At 38.5% G+C, this 15,814-nt stretch overlaps 2 protein-coding genes across 5 annotated transcripts; one reads left to right on the top strand and one right to left on the bottom strand.

Moving 5' to 3' along the window:
• The first annotated feature begins 3,624 nt into the window (after nt 1-3,624).
• On the top strand, nt 3,625-13,834 carry LOC138941417 (uncharacterized). 4 transcript variants are annotated; one of them, XR_011448163.1, is made up of 9 exons: nt 3,625-4,131; nt 4,414-4,556; nt 4,661-4,684; nt 5,675-8,853; nt 8,941-9,484; nt 9,576-9,794; nt 10,168-10,320; nt 10,439-10,510; nt 10,617-10,707. XR_011448163.1 is itself a non-coding variant. In XM_070311069.1 (9 exons), the coding sequence occupies exons 1-9, from the start codon at nt 4,044-4,046 to the stop codon at nt 11,108-11,110; spliced, it is 4,890 nt and encodes a 1,629-aa protein (XP_070167170.1). In that variant the 5' UTR covers nt 3,626-4,043; the 3' UTR covers nt 11,111-13,834. The 4 variants fall into 4 exon arrangements, 2 of the variants coding, with proteins under 2 accessions (XP_070167170.1, XP_070167171.1); XM_070311069.1 differs by having other exon boundaries at nt 3,626-4,131; nt 10,194-10,320; nt 10,617-13,834; XR_011448164.1 differs by lacking the exons at nt 10,439-10,510; nt 10,617-10,707 and adding an exon at nt 9,965-10,068 and having other exon boundaries at nt 10,194-10,279.
• On the bottom strand, nt 12,867-15,651 carry LOC138941418 (WD repeat-containing protein 13). Its single transcript, XM_070311071.1, has 4 exons — nt 15,101-15,651; nt 14,344-15,020; nt 13,974-14,266; nt 12,867-13,688 (listed from the first exon to the last, which is right to left on the bottom strand). The coding sequence occupies exons 1-4, from the start codon at nt 15,228-15,230 to the stop codon at nt 13,442-13,444; spliced, it is 1,347 nt and encodes a 448-aa protein (XP_070167172.1). The 5' UTR covers nt 15,231-15,651; the 3' UTR covers nt 12,867-13,441.
• Nucleotides 15,652-15,814: the final 163 nt, after the last annotated feature.

The raw sequence follows: 15,814 nt of genomic DNA, 5'->3' as shown, positions 1-15,814 counted from the left end.
TCATTTTTTATATTGAATTTCGGTGGGCAATATGCCGCTGAGATAGTTATCAGTCCTACCCAATCTTCCACGATTCACTGGTTGCTTGTAATTGCTCTTCTCTGAACGGGGTTGTTAGAAAATGTCTAATTTTGCTTCTTATGAGGATGTCTGTACCCCCATGAGCTGTGCCGTCGGGGTGGGTTGTGTGATAAACATTGAAATTTGGTATGTTAATATAGCTTTTTGCAGTAAGTGCATTTCAGACACTAGCAGTATGTCAATATTGTGAGAACTTAAGACTTTTAGCTCTTCTACGCGGTGTGACAGCCCGTTGACATTCCATATAGCTAGTTTTAATGTTTGGAATGTTGGTCAATTTTGGACAGGAGATCTGTCATCATGTTAGTGAAGGTCATCATTTGACTTATTATATTTTGAAGCAGGTCCTTTAACCCTGTAATGATATTTAAATAGGGAAGAATTTGAGCATCTTGAGAGTCGTGAAGGTTATCCTTCTTTTGGTTGTTGTTGTTTGAATTGGTTCCAGCTGCCTCAGCGTACGAAAAGGGTGGTTTGCCTATTTCATGAGAGGTTGAGGATTTCCTCTGTCTCAAAGGAGGGAATTTGGATCTTTGAATTTCTTTATAGACCACACAGCCCTTATAATTTGCCGGATAATTACCACTGCAAAGTACACATTTAACGTGTTCTGATCTCCCTTTTCTGGGACAGCTTGAGGTGGTATGATTCCCTGCGCATTTCACGCATCTAGCCTGTCGATAACAGTCCCAGACAGCACAAGGATGTCATTAGGACGTCCAAAGGGCATCCAGGACATATATGTAGAATATTCTCAGGATATCCCATTGTAATCCTCAGATCTCCTCTGGATGTCCCGAGGAAGAGTAAATGATAGCCGTATATTAACCTCTGGAGAATCCAGGGAGATCCTGTGGAACATCCTAAGGACTTTTATAGGATATGTTAGGAATATTTTTCGTATGTTTCAAGGAACAAATTTTAAAATTTCGATATAAATTAAAATTATGTTTTGTTATTTACTGCCAATATTAAAAATCTATTAAAAATAGTTCACCGTTCTTTAATATTTGAGGCTTTCGTATTGAGGCTTTAATATTTAAGGCTGTACATGAATATTTTAGGTTTGGCTCCCGGGTTTGAGTTGTGTAATATTTTCTAAACAATCCAATATCTGAATTCCCTATGTTGGGATTGCATCAGAAATTGAACTGATAGAAAATAATTACATTTGTAATTTCCTGTCAGTTGCTCTTTGCAAGCTTTATATAATTCTCATGACCAAATCTCAAATACGAGTTCGCGTGTCGCATAGCGGAAAACAAACGAACTAGCGGTTGAATACTATTGTTTGTAAAGTTTTTGGAATGTTGCGAACAGTAACATTTCTCATGAAATATTAAATAAATAATAATTTTGGATATAGAAAATGTGCGCATCAAATTTAATTATTAATATTAAACGAAATTAATGTTAACAATTAATTGCACATGTATATGTCTTCTGGAAATCCAAAAGACATCCAATATAATAGACAGGGCAGATATATCCTACGGATATCCAGGAGTTATCCACTGGACATTTATAGGACATTAATACTTATTATAATACTTAAGATTTCTAAATTATATTAAATAGCCGACACAACTAAAAATAATTATGTATGCATATTAAATTTTTATGAATATATTTATAATAATATCTTAAAATATCCTACAAATGTCCTGAACCGTCCTGGACATATTCAAGATGATCCTGAGAATGTTTTGTGCTGTCTGGGGTATCTTTTAGTGTGGCCATATCTGTGGCAGGAGGCGTATTGAGGGGTTTCCCTCCTGGGCCTGGGAGCCTCAAAAATGATACGACAGTTTAAGAGGGTTTTGACATTATGGATTTGCTTATTGTTGATGCTTGACTTGAGATTAACGAAGAACATAGGTAAGGGTTTTTTCGTTGATTTACTCCTAATATTCCATAAGTTTGTTACCTGGTGTCCTAAAAGATTTCAATCGCTGCTTTGAGTTGTGAGGCGTCAGTTGAGGGATGAATATTTTTTAGGACCACTCTAGAGTTCCTGTCTTGCTTCAATCTATATGTGTGGAATTCAGTGTCCTTATTTTGGAGTTCTTTAACGATGGTGGAGTAAGCCTGTGTTGTTCTAGGTTGAATTTTAACTTCTTCTGCCTTTAGTATTTTAATTTCAAATTCTCCATTAACAGTATCTTTCAAGAGATCAGTAAGGGGCTGGATGTTGCTGACGCGATCCACATATATAGGAGGTGGCTTTGGCATTTTCTCTTCGGGTGAGTCTAGTTCAGTTTGTTGGGTTTGTTGATCTTCCTTTTCCAATGCATCGAATCTGTTGGAAGTTTGCACTGGGGAGCTTAGCCAGTAAGTATCAATTTTTGGCTGCCTTTGGTTTCTCATCGGAAGATCAGGGCTTTCGCCTAGTCTTTTCCTTTTACAATTACTTACTTCCTTCCATTTTCCTTCGTGGGAATTTAGGCCATCCTTATGTTCGGAGTCCATTTTTGTTTCTTCCTTATTCTGATGTGCTGGAAGGATGCCGCTGCATGAGCTTGCATGTGGTCTATTTAGCAGGGATAGAGTAGTTATTTGGCTCGGATTTAATGTAAGCGAGTTGTTTGAAGTTGGGTGCGAGTCCAAGGTGATTTCCTTTGTTCCTTTAATAAGCAGTGGTTGGCCTCCCCCAGAATCCGTGAGGCCATTCTCCTTAGAGGGTGGATTTTCCAGGACAGAGCCTGGATTGTCACCTGGGGTAATAGTTTCCTTTAGTGTTTTATCCGTTGCTTATAATGCTAGTTTTGGTCCGCCCCGGATATTTTATTTTTCCGGTACTCTCCGGCAAGCTGGCGAGCATTCCCCAATCCGCCACCTGGGGAGGCGCCCGATGGGGGACCAGCAACCCCCACGGGAATTTCCATATACATAAGGAAATGGACCAATCAATTTCCTTATGCTTATGATTATCCGTTTATGCAAAAGTGTGTGCTCCCCGCTTAAGGGTAAAGATGTATAGCGTGTGCATACTCTTTCGCTATGCTACATGCGAGTGAGAGAGAGCACAAGGAGCACGAAACAGAGTATGTCTTTTTTTACGTGCACCTTGGCTCTCACTTCTCAATACCTGGTCTAGATATACTATGTCTATGGTCTAGTTTCCACCGAAGTATTAATTCGCATCTAATGCGGCGTAAAACCAAATTTAAGTCGATGAAAACACGATTGACTATGTTCATTTCACTCCCATTTCGATCTACAAGCTTTGTCGGAGTGGCAGCGAATTGACACGAAATTTAGTCGGTGGAAACGGTTGAGACTAAATGGTGCCAACTTTTATTTTTCATTATTTTATAACTATCAATATATAATCGATATACAATCTATATATCGATGTTCGTAACAGTTATCGTTTGTTCGTATTAATCATCGAAACGGAAAATTAACAAAAAGATTGTCAAGGATTATGTTTATTTACATTCACAAGCAAAAGTTAAGTTGGCTCTACTGAAATATCAATTTTTCCCACTTCTATTCTACTTTCAGTGGAAACAGTACATTAAATTCGATGCGCACCGAAACAGAATCGGATTGACGACTTCGGTGGAAACTAGACCTATGATACAGACTAAACTCTCGATTCGTACTTCGTAATTCGCGCAAGAAAAAAAACAGAAAAGAAAGGAAAGAAAACATCTCCATTGACACTTCTTTCTTTTGATACAAGTATGATATACGAGTGACATAGCGTAAGAAAGGGTCTTTACATCACGCGCCAACGTTATCAAAGCTCGTTAGCAATCATGCACGGTGCGGATAAAGCGTGTCTGTGCTATGCGCGTCGCCACCTTTCGCCAGCGCTGATGTCACGAGAGCGCGAGGAACACGCAAGGCGAGGATTATGAGCGTCGACGACCGTCCTCGACGATTTTCGTTGTTTTTTTCGCTGAGAATGACTTAGGCAAGCGTCAAAAGCGGATAACTCATCCCCGGTATACGCGATGCGGAACTTACATTGGGCATGCTGGCTGTTTTGGGTGGGTCTACCAATGCTCGCAGCCTACCCTGTACCCACGTCACTCGTCACAGGTACACCGTTCGTTTGCGAATTCTCCTCGTTCCGACGACCGTTGACGTAAAACCATTCCAAACTCGATTATTTTTCTATCTCTTTAAATTCTTCTTTATATATATATACATACATACACATATGTATGCTACTTTGTAGATAGGAAGCAGAGCATTTCTCTATTTCTTTTTTTTTTCTCCAAAAAACGAAAAACAGACGAGAATGATATTAGCTAACATTTATAGCAACAGTCTTAAATATTATTCAAACAGGCATTGAATGAGGCTTTATCATTATTCCAGGTTCACCGCATACTAGTGGTTCTTGGCAATGGGAACATTACTGGATGCGTTACGCGATTGCTTTATCAAGTGTCACTGCCACAGCATTAACTTTAGCCGGTTGCCTCTGTTGCCAGAGGCACAGAAGACCCAAGGGATTTAAGGTGATTTGAAGAGATCCTTATCACATTTTTTCAAATAATGTAGAAAAAGTTACATCATTGCTTTGCAGCTCTAATGTCAGTCTCTGCATTTTTTTTAATTATAGGACAAAGCAGAGAAATACAATCAGGTAACATTGATATTGCAGGTTTTTTATATCCTATTGTATAAACTGTCAGTTAAAATGGGAATGTAAACAAAGTTAGTGTTTAGCTATTCTGACAAAGACTCTGTCTATATAAACTATTTACACTACCGCTCAAAAATATTTGGCCACCATTGGTTTCGTGGATAATTTTTATGTAAAAGCCTTAATTGGCACTTTACCTATATTTACTCTTTATGTACACATCTATCGTCGTTATATAAGGCAATATTTTGAAATAATATTTTGATTATCACTAATATATAAATAAAAAACATCATAAAACACAAGCAACTCATTCCTTGGTATTCGCCTAGAGATAAAATTCGCTCGGACTTCTATTGTTTATATGGTCTGTGCCATGTCATGATAAGCATTTGTAATATTCTTCAGTTATCTGTTAACATTTCACTTTTCATTTTTGCTTTGTTAACATTATAATTAAAAACAAAGGTGGACACATAGATGAAGGAAAAATTTAATTTTAAGCATTACTGTGCACATCTTTTTGATAATTAGATACATAAACATAAATAAATACTTTTTACATAATTACTACATTGTTTTAATTGTTTCTAACATTTATAGAACGATTGTTTTAGATTGGCAAATACTTTTGAGTGGTAGTGTACACATATTTATATATAAATTAATATTAATATATAATTATATATATTTATTTAATAAGTTTTTATGGATAGAGCCCTATGCAATTAATATATTCTATACAAAATTACAGAACTAATTTTTTTATAATTTAACGTGTAGAAAAGATAACTATTTGAATTTTAAAAACATGGTTTGATTATTACAATTTGTAGTTTGTATAATATTAAGTATAAATTTTAAGTTTCTTAATAATTTTTTTAAATATGTTAATGAATATAGCATGTGTAGTCTGTTGTATGCGATAAATTTTCACTTTTATATCATAGTCAGCGATAGCGTAAAATGGTACTATTCTTATTATTATAGGAATTCAAGGATGGGAGCAGTATAGAACAGGAAAGCACATTTGGCCGATCTGAAGGATTAGAATTGGATGCTTCCAAGACGTTAGCTGCTTCTGAGAGAGTCCAGTTTGAACCTTTACCAGTGGACTCTATTGTATCTGGAACAAAAAGTACTCCAAAAACTAAAGCAATATCTTTATCAACATCACGTAACGAAGATCAAGATACAGATCGTTCTATCCTACAGGAGCCATATAGCGAATGGTTTAGCTCCAATGAGCTTTATGTACCAAGAGAAAAACTCAAGTATCTTAGAGAAATAGGTCATGGATGGTTCGGCAAGGTTGTAGAAGGTCGGGCAGATTTGGAACAGTCGAAAGGTATATCGAAATCAGGCGGTGTGGTCGTGAGAATTCTCACCGAAGAGGCTACCACTAGAGAAAAAGCCTGGTTTCTCGGTGAGGCCACGCCGTACTTAAAACTACGCCATCAGAATGTTTTAGCTCTACTCGGTTTCTGCTTGGAAACTGATCCGTATCTTTTATTATTTGAGTCGTGTCCGGCCGGCGATTTGAAAGGTTTCTTGTTATCGAATCGTGATACCACGTCGAGGGATGCGCTTACCAAGGAAAATGTTCCGATACGAATCGCTATAGAAATCGCGGCTGGTTTGAAACACATGCACAATCATGGCTTTGCGCATACGGATCTCTCTGCGAGGAACTGTCTGATTGCTCCAGATTTATCGGCCAAACTAGGAGATTACGGCACCGGTGTCGAGAAATATCCCGAGGACTATTACATAATAGGAGATCGGGCTTTACCCATCAGATGGTCCGCACCAGAAAGCTTGAACTGTACAGATACCACGATCGAAACGCAAGAAATCACATTAAAGGCCAATATGTGGAGTTACGCGGTTCTTTTGTGGGAGATCATCAGTTGGGGCGAAAGGCCTTACAATGACATGAACGACGAACAAGTTATTCAGATGATCTTATCTTTGAAGAATCAAATTTCGCCAAACGGTATGCGGCTGCTGCAAAGCTATCTCATTAATTGCCCATCGAATATATGTCAAGTGACTCACTTGTGTTTGAATGTTAACGCGAAGGACAGACCCTCCTTGGACGACGTGAAACAAATTCTTCTGAAAGAGCATTCAGCGCACGCGGATTTCGAGCAACGCTGGGAGAGTTTACGCGCGAACGCTTGCGACAAGCAGCACGTACGAAGTGCCAGTTTGCAAGATTTACGCGGAAGCATCGACTCCGACTGCTGGACTCACATCGTGGACGATGTATCGATAACAAACACGTTACAACAGTCCTCGTTTCGTCTCGGACCCGATGAACAGGTAAGAAACATTCCCGGGATGAAGATTGCTCCAGTATTTCAGGAATCCGGTTCGGAAACCGAGGAGGAGAGCTGGAAGGGTCGGATAGAAAAGGGCGTTTATACGGAAAAGGTGAAACAAAAGTCTAAGTCCGTGACAGACCTTATGGTGCTCGTACACATTGATCCCGATTCCGATGCAGAATGGTCAATGGGAGCACAAATCTCATCGTCAGAGAAAAACGTCAAGAAGAAGTTATCCACGACTGGTAGCGACAGTGACTTAAAACACACCGTTCCCGCGGACGAGTTCGACGAGGCGTTGAAGAAGCTACGGGATCCGTTGCCGAATAACAATAACGCCACCAATAAAGTTAGATCGCTGGAAAATTTAGAACGGCCGAAACTTTTGTACCTGACCATGGATCAGGGCCATACGCCGATTTTACGATTATCTTTAGACAGCGCGGAAACTCCTGAAAACAAAAACGACGCGTCATCCGAGACTAATGCGGATAACACGCAGCGCAATGAAAAGCACGTATTGAGACTCTTGTCAAAGGGAGATCCGGATCTCCCTCTTCTTCGCTATGTACCTGACCAAACGTCATCTGTCGAAGAAGTAAAAAGGAGAGATGAGACGAGCGATATATCGTTCGTTAATAAAGAAACGATTAACGACGATATTCTCGATTCTTTTATTACGAGTAACATTGAGACCGATCAACACAATGCGGTGGACGTTTTGCTCTGGAATCATGCATTAGATTCCGCTTTAGAACACAAAATACCCGGTTTCTCGGACGAAACAGAATTTAATGAGTACATAGAATCGGTATCGACTGAACAAAATAACGCACCAGAGCTGACCGTGACCGCCGTATCTACACCGGACACATCGCACTTTTGTAACATGTATTCGATTTATAGCGCCAATGATAACTTTTCTACAGCGGAGAACGTGCAGCAAAAACTGCTGCCAAACGACGACGATGAGCGAAAACAACTATCTACGCCGGATGACGAGCAGAGCTCCGATTCAGGTTTTCGGGACAAAGAGTCTTGCGAGGAAGAAGAAGCGGTTTGTCTACCGACGTCTGGTAATCCCTTGCCTTCAGTCAATAACGCTGCTACTTCTGGATCGTTCTACTCCGAAGAGGAGCCATTTCAGATTCTATTTGAGCTAGATACTATTCTCGACGCGGAATATTACGCTACTGCAGGTCCTGAAAGTACATCAGAAGATGCAATTTCTACACCCGGTGTCGAGAAAAATGGATCGCCTTTGAATCGAAATGTTTCAAATCATAACACTACGAACGTGGGTGAGCTAAACGCAGAAAAGGAACAAATCGACGAATTGACCCAAACAATCGATATGAAGGATAGGAAACATGAGAGGAACAATGAGAGAGGAAACACAGTAAAAAACATCGAGATGGAAAAGAAAAATGTAATCCCTGGATGTAAAACTCAAGGGTATAAAACTGCAGATAATATTTATCGATCGCATGATTCAGAAGCGGAAATCGTTTTAAAAACGGACGCAAATAATCCCAATACTCAACAAGATGAGCAGTGCTCGCAAGGGGATTATGAAAACGAGGATGAAGACAGTTCGACAGTGAGCTTGCGTAGCGACAATTCATACGTATCATTCAACATGGAGGAGGAATTTGTAACGGCAATTCGTAACGAACTCAGGGAAAAATTGCCACAGGCTCAAATGCAGATTGTAGAATCCTTGGAAGCTCACGATGACGAAAGCTCAACCATTTCCAGTGACATGTACGGTAAACGATGGGACGATGAGGATGGTGAAGATTCAAACGATCAAATTGGCGGAGGTGTAGACATTTCGATCAGGTACGATTTTTTCATTAAAAATAAATCGTCCATCTGGATTTTAAATAGCGACTTGTCAATGTAACACATAACATTTTCTGTTTCCAGGTATAACGTGTACGGAACGCCACTTAGTCCCATTTTAGAAGAGCGAGAAAGCACTGTCACTTCCGAGTCTTTAATATCAAATTCCAGAGAAGTGTCGATCATTTCGAGAGAATCGGTGCCGTCCGAGGATGTGTTGCTAGTCGACACACGTACCAACGAAATGATATTATTGGAAGGACTGGGAGAGCGATTGCAGGACGAAGATCGGGACACCACGAACGGCGATTTATCCGAAGAAGAAAATTTGGATTATACTTGTTCGATGATGCGTCCATTAGAGAATAAATCACATAGAATCATGAAAACGGGCGGAGGCGCGCCGCTACCGAGCCCCGAGGAAGAATCTAAATGGCAACAACTGCCTTCGTCCTTCCCGTTACCTCTACCCTTACAAGATGATCTAATGTCGACGAGTTTTGCCACCGAGCATGAATGTTGCAGTCAAGATGAAGACGAAGAAGAAGAAGAGGGTGAGGAAGAAGATGAAGAGGGAGAGGAGGAAGACGAGGACAACAGTTCTAGCTCTGGTGAATTTGTGTGGAAGGTAAATCGTTTCTTTTCTAAAAAATACTAAAAAATACTACGTTAAAAATTTTTATACAACCGTTTTTCTAAATCTAAATTTGCGCCTGCAGAGATACAACGAACCGCATATCGAACAGATACGGATCAAAAGTACCACGAACAAAGACGACGAAGCGACGAGTACGGCGGCGAATACCGAATTGGAAGAGGAGTTGGGTGTCGAGGAAGATGAAGAAGAGGAGGAAGAGTTTACGCCTTCGGCCTGGAATGCCGCATTAGCACCTCATCGATCGGCATTGAGGTCTCCGGACAAAACATTAAAATCTGGGGTAAGCTGCGTTGTGGAGAGATAAATAATACGATATATGATTTACCTAAAAATCTATTATCTTATCTATCAAAATTGTTCGTATATATGCACTATATATATTATACTTCATATATATATGAATGAGTATTAACAGCATCTTCTTTCGTTTCTCTCTCGATTGCTGCTTAGGATGAGTTGGTAGGTGTGTCGATTACTTAAGTACACAGAGCAATGCATGTAATTTTAACATACTTCTTGCGTGACTCTTTCCCTTGCAGAGATTTAAATTTGAGGTATTTAGCGCAAGTACTTTTTTTACAAAAAATACAAATGTTAGACATATGCTGTGAATATAGATGTAGTTTAGAGTGCGTATATTTCCCTATAATCAGACCAACAGTCCATGCCATTTGTCCAGGATCAGAAGAAAAGCGTATGGTTCAAGAAGCAACGATACCACTGTGTGTATGAATACCCGAAAGAAACACCACCTGTGGACAGTCAAGCGGATGCTACCACCAATTCAGAACCAACGTCTTACTCTGGTATAGATTGTACATTTTGTGCATACAATAACGAATATTTCGTAAATATTTTCTAAATTGAACATCAGACGAATATCTAAATTTGAATAAAAGTAACGATTTTTCTTCTATATTTTAGATTGGGAAGAAATGATCAATGAGCCGCGATTAGACATATATCCTTTAAATTACGACGATGTCAATCATACTGGTACGTGTGAGTTTAATACAAGATGAGATTTTTGTATGAGATATTACATGTGTATCTTAAAAATGTTTATATGTAATGTATTATATATATCTATCTTCGTTTTTAGGAAATGATGAGTTTTTCGTCACCAGTTCGAATCGGCCCTTTCAATTCCAAACTGGCGAGAGTAGGTGCGTCAGCCAATTTTTTCCCGGCGCGAACGCGCCTTTATTGTCCGATGAACGGGATGAAACGGATGGCTGTCGACAGGAGCCGCACCAGAACAACATTGATTTCGCCAACGAATACGAGCAGTGTCAGCAGCATCAATTAGGAGAGTTAAGACATACCAGGGATCGTTTGAAATTAAATCTAGTATCATCGAATAGTATACCGTCCGTCCCGTTCGTTCCTGCAAAACAGTTGCACGCGGAACAATTAGACGTTAAAGAGAATCACGAATTGGAACTTGAGAACGTCATCGCGCAAGACCAATGTATTCTATCGAGTGACGATAACACGTTACCAAAGGTGCCTCACGAAGATGTCCAAGCTGATTCATCTTCTACAAGAAATTTTCAGCGCGATAGTCGGGAAACGCTGGAGTCCACCGAAAAGTGAAGTGTTTTAATTTGTGATCCACAATGAAACTAAAGTCTCTAATGGTGTTTTAAAGGAAAAACAGTTCAGTCCGTCCGAAACAATCTCGTCGATTTTCCTCTTAACGCATCCGATAAAGTTATTAGATGTACAACTTTGCTTCCGCCGTTTTCCTATAGATGGCTTTAGTGGTAAGTAGTGGTCGAAATAAATAGATCATAGACGTCATGCAATAAACTTGGGCATCTGTCAACATAACCCCATAGAAACATTAGTCGATTTGTGTCTGCATCATAAAGTTATTCTCGATTGAAAATGTCAGTTTACGAGCCAAATTCTCGTCATTTGCGGGAGGCTTTAATTTTCTGCTTCAGTATGAAGAAATCTGCGGCTGAGGCTCATCAAATGCTCTCAAATACTTATGGTGAAGCCGCTATTAGTGAAAGAACGTGTCGTGAGTGGTTTCAACGCTTCAAAAACGGTGATTTTCACGTCGAAGACCGGCATAGCGTTAAAAGAGAGAAGGTTTTCGAAGATGCAGAATTGGAGGCATTACTTAATGAAGACTCGAGTCAAAGTCAAAAAGAATTGGCACGATCATTGGGAGTGACTCAACAAGCAATTTCAAAAGGAATCATAAATGTATAACCAGTTTTTTACAATAAAGCCTCGAATTTCGGAAAAAAACGGCGGAAGCAAAGTTGTACATCTAATATCACCGATGATATTACTACCATGTGTGACACGAATCTTGAACAAATGTATATAATCCGACGATGTAGCGACTATTACTCCGAAGCTACAAGTCAATCGGTTGTCTAGTGGATTTTATTAGCGCGGAGTTGTTATAGTTATTCTCTATGTATAGTAAATACGGAAAAGGCGTATCAACATATAGATAATTGCAGCTTTATTGATAAAGCTTCCTATTCGCATGTAATGATTTAATAATCATGATAGAACAAACAAGTAATGACAGAGGAGGACTGTGTATAAAAAATGGACACAAGTATTAAGTCTAGACAATCGATTCGTAGAGAAGCTACATCGAAAAATTGCGATAAATAATTTGTTGCACGTGTAAATAGTTATTGTTTATACCGTAATCGTTAAACGAACAGTAGTGCCTATGTAGAACGACACGATTATTTTTGCGACTGTCTGTAAGAGACATATAACTGTCTTTCGCGTTATCTTTTTTTTTGTTCTTTACCGATACTCGTTATCACACGATATTTCTCGATATTAATTAAACATTATTAACAAATCCGCTCTCTATTATCAAAGTATTGTATAGCTGGATATACAGGACATACCATCCCATTTATAAAAATGTTTGTGACAAAGGATAAATCATGGGAAAAAATATACTTGCACGATTAAGTTTCTACAGGATGTATCGATAGATTTTTACTTTTATGAAATCTGTGATGAAAGAAAATACGATGCTTAGATCGGTCCAATTTTATATTAAATTTGAGAAAAAAGAACCGAAAGTACGCGAATTATGTTTGAATTGAAAAATCGCGTATATCGTATTAAAAAGAATCTGTCAATCACATTAATTTTTTCTCGAATCTACACCGAGATTATGTTACAGAAACATTGCCTTTTCTATGGTAGCATATGACAGAAGTATTTTGAATATTATTTTTACTTTTATGCTAATAAAAATAACTTTATACCAGACTATTTTTCGGTATATTTTTCGCTTCGGTATATATACCGCGTGCGAAAGTATACAAGCATTAATACATCCATAATATGTGGTACATCGTAAAAGATATTTCTATAGATCTCTAAAATATATTCGAGGACACGCGATAAATATACATATACGATCCTATAAATACTATTTTAGAGAGATTTTTACAAGTATTTATTTGCGATAATATATATCTCATTGTACAGTTATTCATACTGAATACACAGATAGATCACTGGAATCAGAATGAATCAGAATATTGAAATGTAAGCGTAGTTGAACGTCGTGGAAATCGCGGTGTTTGTGCCACTATTGTTTCACGAGCGTGATATTGAAAGTTATACGAACAAATCACTATTATAATAGCACCGCGAATACTCCGTCATGTCTCTCGCTATCATCACACTATATTACTATTAATACTGCTTTGTGCTCACTAAAATGAAATAGAGAACAATTAATATATTGTTATACAGAAAGAAGCACTATTTATTCAATCGATCCCAAGTGGTTTATAAATGTCCTAAAAGTTTGGGCTTATTACGAAAGTTTTATAATATGATACTTTCATAACTTTCCTTAGAACTTGAACAAATTATTTTTTCTTTCAGTCTGCTGAAAGCTCTGAAGACAAAAGAATGAAAAATTTATAAATGACGTTGATGATTGCGCCACAAAATAATCTGTCCGTCGTGATCTGCGGATGCAAGTAGAGATTCATCATAATTAAAGGATAAAGCTAACGCAGGTGTCGCGTGACCGAGTAGTCGATTGATTCTGGCGGCCTTTCCCTCCCTCGCTGAATCTAGCAAGTGAACGGCCCCGTCCTCTGATCCAGTAGCTATTAAACATGCACCCATTTGTGGACAGAAGGTGGACCTCAACAGATAATGCCTATAAAAATACATGCTAATATATCGTATCGTGTAAAAATATGATACTCGCTTGGATTTCCGCTAGAAAGATATAATTAAGGAAATGAAGAAAATTATATATATTGCTTTAAAATAAATTTAAAATAATTTTAAAATAAATGTTGCTCGATATACACCAATGTGTTCAAATATTGATCCATAGGAAAGAATAAAGATAAACATGTAATATTTTTACATTGTGATATAAGTAACAATATAATTAAAATAGAAAACGAAGAGTATGTTTTGTACAATAAAATATTACCTATGCTTGATAGGATACTTTCTCCAGAAATATAGAGAACCGTGATTGTCTGCAACACGATACAATAACACGGCGTTGCATGCGCTGCTCACTAACAACGCTGCCCAAGGAGCGTCTTTTGACAGCCAGGAACGCCAAGAAAGGCTGGTTATCATTCCGCCAGTCTCTTGTACCCGTTGCAACTTTGTCAACCGCCCTACACCAGGTTCCAATCGAAAAGACACTACGACACCTCTATCATTGCCGGCCCAAATTACGGAACCACCGCTACCCTCGCAGGCGAGGGAAAGAATCTAGAAAATATATTACGTGGTAATTTGTACAAATCTTTTTTTTATAATACTTTTTTCTTGTGAAATAAAAAACCGACCTTTCCACCTATTTTGCAGGATCCACCACGCATATATATACCAGTAGATACATTCAAGATTTGGATCAGTCCTTGAGAATTACCGGCTATGATGAGATTATTATTGGCGGGTATAAAGTTACAGCATAAGACTTCTGCTCGTTGTTGATCGTTCACCACTCGCAAACAAATAGGCTCTATATCCGTGCATACTCTCCAGAGCCGTATTGTTGTGTCCAAAGAGGAAGAGACTATTAGATCGTTGCTGATGCTCCAATCGAGCGCGGTCACGCCGCCAGAATGACCTTCTAACAAAGCGATGATTTTCGGAGGCGCGCCGATGACTTCGCATATGGACAGCGTACCGTCTAACGATGCGCAACACAATTTGGATCTGTCATTGTTGGCGAATTTCAGCATCGTTACGGCCGTTTTATGCTGATCAAAAATGTGATGGACACCGGCAAACGCGAAATTCTCCGCTGTTGATTTTCGTTGCACAAAGTGATGCTTCAGTCTGCCTTCTGATAAATCTTCACTAATCGTATGACTTCCCACACTATTTTGCTCCTGCTGTCTCTCTCCATAACGCCGTCGTAGTAATTCCGACCGCAATTTCAAATATCGTGTACTGATTTCAGGATCTCTGGAAGGTTTCTCCCGAAGTAGCTGATTTCTTCGACGAATATATAGCATACCTGTAACAGAATATCAAAGGTATTAAATTTAATCAATCATTTCTTAATATATACATGCATGCAAATAAAACATTACATACCCAGACTGGGGAGCTTGTTAGCTCGTAACGTATTATACTTTGCATCAAGTGCAAAGACTTGTTGATGCCAAGTAGTGGCCATTTTTCGCGATGTGCTAACTTTGTTGATACTGACTTGTGTTTCTATCATCGATGTACGTTACGTTTCATGATATATGCTTGATAAAAGAGGATCTTTTTTTTTAGAAACGAATATTTTTATCAACTATAAAATTCATTTTATGCATATAATAAAATTCTTCTTCGTTCCCATTTTCATCTGATTAATAAATATTGCTTATAAATGTTCTCTTCTTCCATAAAAAACGGCATTTTATTTTTAAGCGTGTATATAACTTCTTTGTTTTAATATCGAACATTAGAGAAAGTATTGTGATTTTTCTCAACAGACATCATTACAACATTCGATTAATTATTTCTTCTCAATTTCTTTCAAGTTCTACATCAGGTGGTTATGTCCTCTATCGCTCCAATTCTCCAATATTTACTTGAATACCATAGACATAGTATATCTAGACCAAGTGTTGAGAAATGGGAGCCGAGGTGCACATAGAAAAGGTTATACCACCGACTAGATACTCGTCGGTGGTTTGATGGTTATACTCTGTTTCGTGCACGTAACATGACGAAAGAGAGCGCTACGCTCTGTGCGAGCGAGAGACAACGCAAGGAGCACGAAATAGAGTATGTCCTTTTCTACGTGCATCTTTATCT

The sequence above is a fragment of the Polyergus mexicanus genome, unplaced genomic scaffold, assembly GCF_030449975.1.
Source record: "Polyergus mexicanus isolate NDT 795.1 unplaced genomic scaffold, iyPolMexi1.0 SCAF_18, whole genome shotgun sequence".
Lineage (NCBI taxonomy): Eukaryota > Metazoa > Arthropoda > Insecta > Hymenoptera > Formicidae > Polyergus > Polyergus mexicanus.
The sequence above is the reverse complement of the archived record's forward strand: the minus strand, read 5'-3'. Positions and strand labels throughout refer to the sequence as shown.

What these genes read in the sequence shown, in the direction of transcription:
- LOC138941417 (XM_070311069.1), top strand. Translation starts at nt 4,044, where the DNA reads ATGCGGAACTTACATTGGGCATGCTGGCTGTTTTGGGTGGGTCTACCA. An exon ending in AAGCAGAGAAATACAATCAG is followed by an intron (nt 4,685 to 5,674) that starts GTAACATTGATA and finishes TTATTATTATAG; the next exon opens with GAATTCAAGGATGGGAGCAG. An exon ending in ACAAAACATTAAAATCTGGG is followed by an intron (nt 9,795 to 10,193) that starts GTAAGCTGCGTT and finishes CCATTTGTCCAG; the next exon opens with GATCAGAAGAAAAGCGTATG.
- LOC138941418 (XM_070311071.1), bottom strand. Translation starts at nt 15,230, where the DNA reads ATGATAGAAACACAAGTCAGTATCAACAAAGTTAGCACATCGCGAAAA. An exon ending in CCTGCAAAATAGGTGGAAAG is followed by an intron (nt 14,267 to 14,343) that starts GTCGGTTTTTTA and finishes TATATTTTCTAG; the next exon opens with ATTCTTTCCCTCGCCTGCGA. An exon ending in AAGTATCCTATCAAGCATAG is followed by an intron (nt 13,689 to 13,973) that starts GTAATATTTTAT and finishes GTATTTTTATAG; the next exon opens with GCATTATCTGTTGAGGTCCA.